Raw genomic sequence first — 11,302 nt, forward strand, 5'->3', positions numbered from 1 at the left:
ATAATACATAAAGGTGTAAGTACATAAACAGCTTGAAGTCTTCACGTGGCATATTTTGTGACATATTATAAAGGGATGCCAGAGCCGCATTCGAATTTTGCCCTCGTTTCCCTATATAATATGACATTAATATGCCTAGCCATGATGCGAAGCTGCTTATGTACCCTCATCTCAAAACGCTTTTTGACTGGCTTGTGTCATCACATAATTTAAACTAGTCCACACTACAATCCTTTGTCAAAGACCTAAAATGGTAAAGACTAGACAAAATGCATTTTGAGCAAATGGTTTGTGTCTACAATACATAGAGTAACAGCTCATGGCAGAGACATGTTAATATAAAAACCACTATTACAGGAACGGATATCAAATAAAAATTTGAAAAATCCAAAATTTTGGTTTCAAAATTCTATTCCATGGACCTTCCCGAAAATTTGCACATTGCTTTGGCGGTTTAAATCAGTTAACATTTGTAATTATGTTGTTATGATAACAACAGAGGTATTTGTCCTATCTTGTTCTCTCCATGGTAGAAGAATATAGGTAGTCGCATCAAGACAGCTGCTGGAATAATGAACTGTCAAACCAATTTTGGAATTGAAAATGTTGAATGAAAAATTATTTAGCTTTGTACAACATTTTTGAAAGACGCGAGTCATAATAACCTCCGAATCACGTCGTATAAGGAAAAAATATAAAAATGTACTTATTTTTGAAAAACATTTACATTTTTTTGACATATCAATGCTCCCAAACGTTGATGCAACTCCCTGTATTCTTCTACCATAGTTCTTTCATAACAACGTACTGTCAAAATTTCTTCTGAAGCGAATAATAAATAATTCGCCTCAGTTTATATTTTTTGTGGCGAATTTGTAAACATCTAAGGGAAAAACAAAGCAATTCATACGAAACAAAGCACAGTAATAAAATTAAACAGAAAGCAAGACGTTTCAATGAAAATACTTTTGACAACTTGTGATTCATTTTGCCTTGCGTTTTCGTACTTTGGAATGGAGAAAAAAACCAGATTTGGAGTCAAGCAGCCAGAACAGAATTAGGTGTGTCTGTTTACCCTAAAATTGGTAACAACTATTACTTTTATAATTTTGACAATTAAATTTTTTTGACATATCAATGCTCCCAAACGTTGATGCAACTACCTGTATTCTTCTACCATAGTTCGTTCACAACAACGTAGTGGAAGGAGTTTTAGGTTGAATTAGTTCGATTTTGGCCCTACACTTCTAAATCATCGGCCAGTCAAAAAAGCGATTAATGTATTTACACCTTTAAGTCTTCGGTTGGCATCTTCGTAAGAGAACAAAGGAGTTTTTGGTTGACTCTCTTCAATTTCGGCTTGTTCACCCTACGTCCCTTTGTTAACTTCAACAAATTATAATTGCAAAAATTTTTTCATTTTCTGACATAACTTAACAATTTTGAAAAATGGATTATCCGATCTCTACATCTCTGAACAAAGACGGCGTTCATATCCGTATGGCTCCGTATTCTTTCTAGTGACGTAGTGACGTGTTTTTGTTTACGGAAAGAAAGAACGTAGCAAAACACATTGATAATTGGTGCTCGCAGTAATAAGGTCAAGTCGACCCATTAAATCGTAGTCATCCGAATATTTTGAAAATTAGAAAAAACATTTTACGCGGCTAATTTGTTATTTTTGTGAGGAAATGCAAACCAGCTATTCGACATATAGAATAAGGCAAATTTTTTGACGAATATAAGAAGTAAGAAAACGCCAACAAAAAGGTAATAATAAATAACGTCAAACTGACAGTTCCACACATGTCTTTGTAGTAGTGCTCAGCTGGTCATGTTTAATACGTTTTAGAAAAATATTAAAAATCTAAAAGGCTTATTTCCATAATTTCAAACAAAAGTTGCTGGCTTCTTAAAAACTCGATACAACTTTTTTAAGATTCGGTGTATTGCGTGAAAAGAAGTGCGAGTAATTGTTGTAAAAATTCCTTTGTTATGAAAATTCTTAAATTTGTCGCTCTTTTCATGCTGAATTTGTTAAATAATCTCAAAGAAATTAATAAGGCACTCATCAGTCATACATATACATATTTTAGAGGGGTGATTGAGCGAAATAAAATCGGCATGGACCAAGAAGATGAACATGAACGGCAGCAACCAGGACAAGGACATGATTATGAGCCTTTGGAAGAGATTGGTGCTCAGGAAGAATATGTGGCAATGGATGTCGTAGATGATAGTGATAATGAGAGTGATGGTGCAGACGACGGCGACGATGATGATGAAAGTAGTGATGATTACGATGTTTTGGAAGATCTTGTGCCACAGGATTCCTGGTCATCTGATGAAATTGATTGTGACGATGATTCAAACTTCGGCCACGAAAGTGTTTCTTTACAGCGGTTACATCGAATGTTAAACCGATGCCGTGAACGTGTTAAACATACCTACAGTTTCCAACCACTTAGACTAATTCCATGTCAGTATAAAGCGCACCACGATGCAGGAGAATTTCCAATTGCCCGAAGCGGCCACCGCATCATAGCTTCTGAATCACATTTGTACTCTCTGGGGGGCTATAATCCAAATAGAACCCCGAACGTCACTCGATTTGATGCGTGTATGCTATTTCAGGAATTGTGGGCCTTCAACTTTGCAACAGGTCGTTGGAAACTTCTCCTTAATGCTGAAAACTCAGAAATGCCAAGAGAATTGGCTTCGAACGCTTTGGTCATTTACAACAATGTCTTGATTGTGAGTATTCTTTTATATAATATTTGAAAAATGTTAAAAATTGAACACGAGAAATGAACTTTTTGTATAGATTTATATTATACTTTTGGGCTCAATCGATAACATTTGATATCCTAACTCAGTGGACACACCCAATTTCAGTAAAGTTTGAAACTCGGCCCTCCCTCAATCACTAAGTTATGGCATTCTTCTTTATGCGTACAAAATGTGGCTCCATAGATTAGTTAGTTTTAAAAATGCGGGTACCGTAATGACTCCCGGATTGCTTTTCTTATTTTCCAATTATTTCTATTTGATGCTTTATTTTTCGTAGCAAATATTTGTCTTTAGCGGGTATTTTTGCGTTTTTTTTTTTTTTTTTTTTTTCAAATTATTTCCAGTTTACAGATAATACTATTATAATTCATTCTAAGCAATGAAACTAACCGTGATCAAAGTACTATGAGACAAAATTGTGTACGAAAAATAATTTCTTATCCACAATCTCTCTAATCAATAAATTGAAGAATTTCAGTGTTTTACATACTCCCAAATTTAGCTGACATCAAGTTTTGGTTTTTACCTCTCTTCGTGATATTACTTTTTGTTTCTATGTTTTGCTACGTAAATTCTATACAAACGTTCATCCTCAGTGACTCAGTGCACCATAGCTACGTAATAAATGAACAAAAACACCCCATGCCGTCAAACAACTCTCTACGTCCACTTACCCTTTCAAAGAAACCCATTTGTATGTATAAGCGCACACAACTACTGCCCAATATATGTTCCATTGTAATCGCAGAGGGGAACACAAACGAATATTTTATGCTGTTGAACTTCCTGTATCCATAAAGGTGTTGTTTAGGTTTGTGTGACGTGTATTGAAGTCGTATTTTTTCCTATCGGCTCAACAACTTGTTTGTTTTTGCTTTTATTTTGTTTATACTCAATCGTATTTTATCCATATGTTTGCTGCATTGTTATAAAAATATTCTACTTGGACAATATGGCAAAATTACAACTAACATATATACATATATATGGACTTCTTTATTGTTTGTATTAGTACATAGGCTCAAACACTGCTATCTCTGTGATAATGCGTTCTTATTTTATTTTCATTAAGACAATGAACACGCCTTTATTTTTTAATGACCGCATGATAGTGAACAGCAGGCATTAGATGCATTGCCTGAATTGATTTTTCTAATTAGAAGTTTTTCAACTTTAGAAAATTCTTATTGGCATAGGCTACAAATGTGCTTGTTGGGATAAATGTATTTTAAGAGCATAAGCTATTTATTTTTTGCTGATGTATTTATAAACTATTGTTGATTCTAATATAAGATTTTTAATTGATAAGGTCAACGTACTTAATCAATCTTGGCGGGAGACTTCATTTCGATGCAAGTATGGATTGTTTCAACGTTATCTATAGTTATCAATATGATAATAACACTTCTCTCGAATGAATCGGAGGTTTTATAATTATGTATGTTTGCAAGTTTAGAATTGTTGAATGCAAACATATCTCAGGAATAAGGTTATAAATTAATAATGTCTGAGCGAAAAACTGTGAATTTTGGCGAAAAAAATTATAATTGTAAGCAATAATAATTAAATTGTTTAAAAGTTGTTGCGTACTAAAGGTTCTACGACTTAAATAGTTTATTTTAACTTTTTTAGAGTCCTTACCTTGCGAGTTTTTCAATATTCCACTTCCTTCTCTACTGACAGCCAAATTTGATATTAGATTTTTCAAGAGAGGTATTTGATTTTTTAAGAGGTAGATTGATGTCCTTTTTATCCATCACTATTATTTGAAAACTGTTTTTTATTGACGTTGAATTTTCCACAGTCATTAGGACTATTTAAATAACTATAGACAAAATCGTTGCTTCTCTGTAGAAATGATGTAAATTGTAATTTCGTAGGAAAAAGCACGACAAGTATTCAAAATTTATTTAGACCCGTCGGAAGTTCGATTTTTTTGAGAATCTTTACGAAATGTTATCGAATAATTGTAGGTAGTCTTTTTTTAAGTTTTATCCACATTTTTACTCGGGATTAGATTCAATTAAACTTAGGTATATTTTGTTCATTCTTTTCTATTTTTATTATTCCAGTCGCATGGCGGTACTGGGTACCCATTTGGAGAAACATGTTCCAATGATTGTTATGTCTATACAACTGGAGAAAATCCAAAAGTAATGCTTCTCAAAGTCACTGGTGACTTGCCAACAGCCCAATATGGACCTGGTATTGTGATACATAATGATTACCTTTATACAATAGGCGGAACGACGGGGTTCGATTATTCCTGTGATGTATATCGATTGAACCTTCAAACAAAAGTTTGGGAAAACGTGTATATATGTAGACCAGAAATGAGAGATGATCCCGAGGGACGTTACAGACATGAAGTGGTGTATGATGGACACCACATATATGTTTTGGGGGGAGGTACATCACATACGGTTTACGATCTGCAACGTATACCAGCCTTTAACTTGGAAACCAATCGTTGGGATCATTTTGATACGCTACCCGATCGAACAGTAGCAATAAACCAAGATTTAGGCTATCCAAAAGCTCGTAAATGTCTTTCATGCGTGCAACACACTACAAGCAATGGTGATATCGAAGCTTTCATAACAGGAGGTCTGCAAGTAAGTATTCATGCTGAGATTATATAGTATTGAGACTTAATGCCTTTTAACTTTAGGGAGATTTTAACACATACTTCGACGATATTTGGAAGCTGAATCTTCGAACTAAACAATGGTATAAAATACATACAGCTGTACTACCAAGGCCCTTATATTTTCATTCAGCAGCGCATGCAGGAAACGGTTGCATGTACATTTTTGGCGGAATCGAATACAACGAAGTCCAGAGGGACATGCGACGCCGGAATCATCTTTTTAAAATGTGGATGACAATTCCTAAGCTTAGTGATATTTGTTGGGATGCTATTACATACTACAACCGTAATTTGCATAAATTCGACCGTGCTACTTTATTAAATGCTGGCATACCGCAACGTTATGTTAATCGCTTGCCCCCCTTACCAGAACGTATGCGTAAACATGCATCTGATGAACCTTCATCATCAACCTTCTTAAATGGATTAACGAAAAGAATGCGTGCTCATCTCGAATAGAGCCATTTCATGTAATATACAACAAGTGTTTGTTAAGTGCTTCTTTCAAGTTGATTACGGATCATTTGCCATTTGTTTACAAGAAAAATGTATTTTTAAATTATATTTTCGTTAAAGAAATTTATATATATTATAGGATAATTTAAAGGAATGAAGTATCCAAATTTTATTTATAAAAAAATATTACATTTGCGAAGGTAGTCATTTTGCAAGTACCGAAATTTTGGATACTTTACCAATTATAAATAAAAAATAAAATGAATTTATTTTTGCTACTTTTAAAATGTATTCAAAAGATAACCCTTAGATTTTTAAGAAAAGCTGGCAGGATTGAAAAAGACAGAATAAGATTTTAATCTGAAACACCAACTAAAAAATATATAAGTGACGTGCATATGCAACAAAAAAATTCACTAACCTTTCTTCAGCACGGAAATACATAAGCTAAAGAAACTTATAAACATCAAGATCATAAAACAATCGGAGTTGTGCCTAGAAATTTGCTTCGAATCAAACATTGTGATTCAATACTAACCTGATTTTTTTCTGTTAAATAAAATTTAAGCTATCGAATATTATTTGTTTTTTTTTTTTTCATCTTTCAACACACTGTTGCTATTTTTAATGTGTTTTTAGTTTAAAATATAAAATATTTATTTTTTATGTTAGATTTTATTAGCGGAAGAAAATCCATATTCTAATCTATGACAACTTACAGGATCGGTACTAACTCTATAGCGATGTCGTACGGTATTCGCATATGTTTCCGGGTTAACACCTATTTATGGGAATTTACTATCATTTAAATAAAACATCTGACAACCAACGTTTTGCATTCGATAGTTTTTTCATAAACGGTTGAAAAAATCGTTAGTTATAACTGCATGAGTCTACAACTAACTACAAATTGATTGGAAAATCATATGCAGTTGTGGAAGTGGCCACAACTGTTTGATCTCCAGATAACTTTCCAACAAATTTTTAGTTGTAGAATAATGCATTTATGGACTAACTATAGGATGATTGGGAAATCATCTAGAAGTCAACTAATTTGAAATGGCATATTACGTTTTCAAAAATTTTTCTATATAAATGCAACATAGAATAATACAAGCTAGGGCCTTAACATTTTCTGCCATTGCTTGACCATGGTAAAATTAAGAAGGTAAAGTCATTTCAAATAAGCATATCCATCTCTGCATTTTCTGTAATTAACTTTCTCATTGAATAAAAAAGAGGTTTCCATCTCTGTGTATACAATGGATTTATAAATATAAATTTTGACAATGAGATGTTGTCAAATGAACAATTTTGAAGAAATTGTAAACATCTGATGCATGACTTTACCTTCTTAATTCTACAATGGGTTTAACATAACAAAAAAAAATCAGCCAAGGTGCCTATAAATGGCACTCTTCCTTCAAATAAAAAATTGAGGAATTTGGTTGTAAAAAATTACGTCTTCCTATACAAAAAAATCAAAATCATTAAACATTTTTCTCAGAAAAACAGTGCTTTTTAAATGACTTTAAAACGGGTTTAAAGCAATTGGTTTATAGTTAGTTAAAAATAACTGACTATAAATCGGATAAAAGGAACTAGTTTACAATTGGTTAAAAAATGCAGAGTCGGTCACTTAACTACTTTCTAGTACATCACAATGTTAAAATAGTTCGTTAATTGTCATGGTAGAACTAAGAAGGTAAAGTCATGTAATCATATGTTTACAATTGTTTCATATATATACATTTTACAACATCTCATTGTAAAAATCTATATTCATAAATCCATTGCATGGTAGAAGAATACAGGTAGATGCATCAACGCTTAGAAACATTAATATGTCAAAAAAATTTAAATGTGTTTTCAAATATAAGTAGATTTTTATATGTTTTCTTATACGACGTCACTCGGAGGTTATTATAATACGCGTTTTTCAACAATTTTTACAAATTTAAATTATTTTTCATTCAACATTTTTAATTCCAAAATTGGTTTGACAGTTCATTGTCCCAGCAGCTGTGTCGATGCGTCTACCTATTTTCTTCTATCATGATCCATTGTATGAACACAAAATCAGAGATGGGAACTGTTTTTTTTTTTTTTGCATTGAAATTTGAAATGCAGAGAATGCAGAGCTGGGAATGATAATTTGAAATGACGTTACCTTTATGTCATTGCACCATGGTTAATTGTATGTAAAAATAATACAAGTGTCAACCACCTCTACTTAAGGAATACCTTTCATTTAATTTCAAGTTAACTGAATTGACGACAGGGTTTTTAAAATTAACATTTCAGCTCTACCTAAACTTCGACGTGGCGTATCAAAAACGTCTACTTCCCCACTATTGCTCTGTACGGCTCATGGTAGAAGAATATAGGTAGATGCATCAACGATTGGGAACATTGATATGTCAAAAATTTTAAAATATTTTATGAAAAATAAGTGGATTTTTAAATGTTTTTTTATACGGCGCGAATCAGAGATTGTTATAGTATGAATTTTTCAACAATTTTTACAAATTTTAATAATTTTTCATTCAACGTTTTCAATTCCAAAATTGGTTTGACAGTTCATTGTCCCAGCACCTGTGTCGATGCGACTACCTGTATTCTTCTACCATGATACGGCCATATTACCCCAATACGCATGGTAGAATAATATAGGTAGACGCATCGACACAGCTTCTTGAATCTGTCAAATCAATTTTGGAATTGAAAATGTTGAATGAAAAACGGGTATGATAATAATCTCCGAATGACGTCGTATAAGAAAACACATAAAAGCCTACTTAAGTTTGAAAAAACATTTAAATTTTTTGACATATCAATATTCCCAAGCGTTGATGCATCTACCTGTACCGGGTACCGGGTCCGTCTCCCAAGAAAAAAATAGTTTCCAGCCATTGGCACAGTGGAATCAATGTAGGGCACTGTTACCATGGTAGAAAAATACTGGTAAATGCATTTACGCTTGGGAACATTGATTTGGAAAAAACTTTAAAATGTTTCTTTTTAAAAATAAGTAGATTTTTATGTGTTTTTTCATACGACGCCAATCGGAATTTGTTACGATATGCATTTTTTAACAATTTAAATGTTTAAAATTTCAATTTCAAAATTGGTTTGACAGTTCATTGTCCGAGCAGCTGTGTCGATGCGACATCCTGTATTCTTCTACTGGCTGCTACCAATCGATCAATTTTTTTTATTTCCTTGGCGTAAAATGTCAACTTAGTTGTGCGTGCTTAACAATTATTGCCCTGTTCTAAAACCTGCAATAATCTACTGGTTTTGCAATTTTTTCCGATATCAGTTCTGGAATAGACTATATATGATTTTTTTAGAAAATATTCAAATTTAGTTGTAATTAAAATGATTATTACGACATATGTATGGACAAAATTTACACTTTCTGTTGCGAAATAAATCTTAGATATATAGAACATGATTTTGATATCAAAATATTGACCATACAATCAATTTTCGCGCTTTTGTTAATTATTCAAAATCACAAGTTTTTTTGTTTATCTAACAATTTGTTGATACTAATTCTGACATTACCTTGTCTTCATTGTACCATTTTTATACCCTACACCACATAGAGGTAAAGGTATTATGTCTTTATTTGTGACATAGAAAAGGAAGGGAGATAGTCCGATAGTTACTTTTAAGGATCTTTATAGAATCACATTCTGAGTCGATTTTTGCACGTCAGTCCGTCTGTCCATGCATTCTTGGTAACAAAATTGTCGCCCAAGGACGAATTCAGTCTAGAAGCAAGTATATCAAAATTGGTTCAGATATAGCTATAGCTCCCATATATATGTTTCATCCGATTTGTTGTTTGTCGACGTTTTCTGACCGGCTTAAGTCATCGACTGGCTTCATCGGAAAAGAATAACGAGCATATTGCCAAAATTGAACTAAGTCAACCGTTGACTTAAGTCAGTCAAAAAAGCGTTCTATGTATTCTCACCTTAAGGACAATTGAGTATTTGGTAATGTGACCATTTATATTTTTCGTCAGAGCGGGACGACTGTGGAATTTTGTAAAAAAAAAAATTATGCATTTAAAAACAAATTTTATTCAAAAACGGAGAGAATACGTATAAATCTAATTTACGAAATTATTCTTATGTCTAAGTATTTGTTTTATATTTGTCAGCAGAGCAAATTAGTTTTAAAATATCGGGTCTAGTTTTCAAGTAGGAATGGAGCTGATTACATTGTTTGTTGATGTTAGTCTTAGTAATTAAAATAGCTTTTAAAACTGTCACACTTAACTGCGTTTTTTCACTTGTCCATATTTTATTCATTAGGGAAAAAACTCTTTCGACAGGTGCGTTACTTCCAGGCATACATAAAACATACTCAATAATTGTGCGAAAGTTTGTGCAGTTGAGATTATTAGCACGGAAGTGTTTAAACAGCTCCACCCAACGGTCTTCAGTAGCAACATTCTCATCGTTCCAGCTTTTGATTTTTTCAACTGTGGCGTAACTGGAAATAAGCGAAAACTCATCGAACACCTCCGTATCTTGGCTACTGCTAAGAAATCTTTGTGTGATCAGCAAATCCGTCACATTCTGTACGTCTTCCCAAGTAGGGACTTTTCTCAAATTTGACCATTCAAATACTGTTAGTTGTGCATTGAACTGGCACCACTGTTCCAAGTATTCTTTACTTGTCTTATAAAATCCGCTGCCGCAGTTTTCACATTCTGCTCATCAACAGCAACGTCAGTTTTTTGTAATTTTACCAGTAGATTGCGGACGGAATGAGGAAGGAAAATCGAATTCTCTTTAAGTTCTAAGTTATCTCGGAGACGATTAATTTCATTCGCAGACTCTATTGCGGACACGTTTTGTCCCTCGATTTTCAACACGGCTTGATGAAAAATCGCTGTCTGTGCATGCAAAAAATATAACCACAATTCTGAGCTGGGATTTTCGAAAAACGTTTTTAAAATAGTAGCGCATTTATCTATGCTCAGAAAATAGGTTTTCAAAGGCTGAAACATTTTTAATTTTCTCTCAAGCACCGGCATTAAAGCAAGCCACCTTGTTTTACTGTAGCCCAACAGTTTCTGATACTCTGTGTCGGTGGAATCACAGAACTCTTTCAGAACTTCTACCCGAATGCTGTAGATGTAGAAGAATGAATAAATTTTCACAATGATGCATTCGAAGTCAACAGGGAGACAATCTGCGGCTGTTTTGATAGCATTATGAATTATATGGGCTCCACACCCAATCCCAATGAGCTGCCTTCCGACGGATAGGTTCAATTTCGCGTAAACATTATTTATCCCTTTTCTATTCTTTCCTCCGAAATTGCAGTTTGTATTGTCTGCACAAAATGCCACAATTTTCTTATTCAAATCATTGCAAGATAATA

At 33.3% G+C, this 11,302-nt stretch overlaps 1 protein-coding gene across 5 annotated transcripts; it reads left to right on the plus strand.

Annotated features, from left to right (window-relative positions):
• The first annotated feature begins 1,513 nt into the window (after window positions 1-1,513).
• Window positions 1,514-6,472, plus strand: LOC101891428 (kelch domain-containing protein 10 homolog). 5 transcript variants are annotated; one of them, XM_005190155.4, is made up of 4 exons: window positions 1,514-1,770; window positions 2,097-2,754; window positions 4,863-5,405; window positions 5,462-6,472. In XM_005190155.4, exons 2-4 carry the CDS (start codon window positions 2,125-2,127, stop codon window positions 5,897-5,899), a joined length of 1,611 nt encoding a protein of 536 aa, XP_005190212.1. In that variant the 5' UTR covers window positions 1,514-1,770; window positions 2,097-2,124; the 3' UTR covers window positions 5,900-6,472. The 5 variants fall into 5 exon arrangements, with proteins under 5 accessions (XP_005190212.1, XP_011295222.1, XP_011295219.1 ...); XM_011296920.3 differs by having other exon boundaries at window positions 1,514-1,748; XM_011296918.3 differs by lacking the exon at window positions 1,514-1,770 and adding an exon at window positions 1,806-1,969.
• The last annotated feature ends 4,830 nt before the right edge of the window (window positions 6,473-11,302 follow it).

Source organism: Musca domestica, unplaced genomic scaffold, assembly GCF_030504385.1.
Source record: "Musca domestica strain aabys unplaced genomic scaffold, Musca_domestica.polishedcontigs.V.1.1 10, whole genome shotgun sequence".
NCBI classification, from domain to species: Eukaryota; Metazoa; Arthropoda; class Insecta; order Diptera; family Muscidae; genus Musca; species Musca domestica.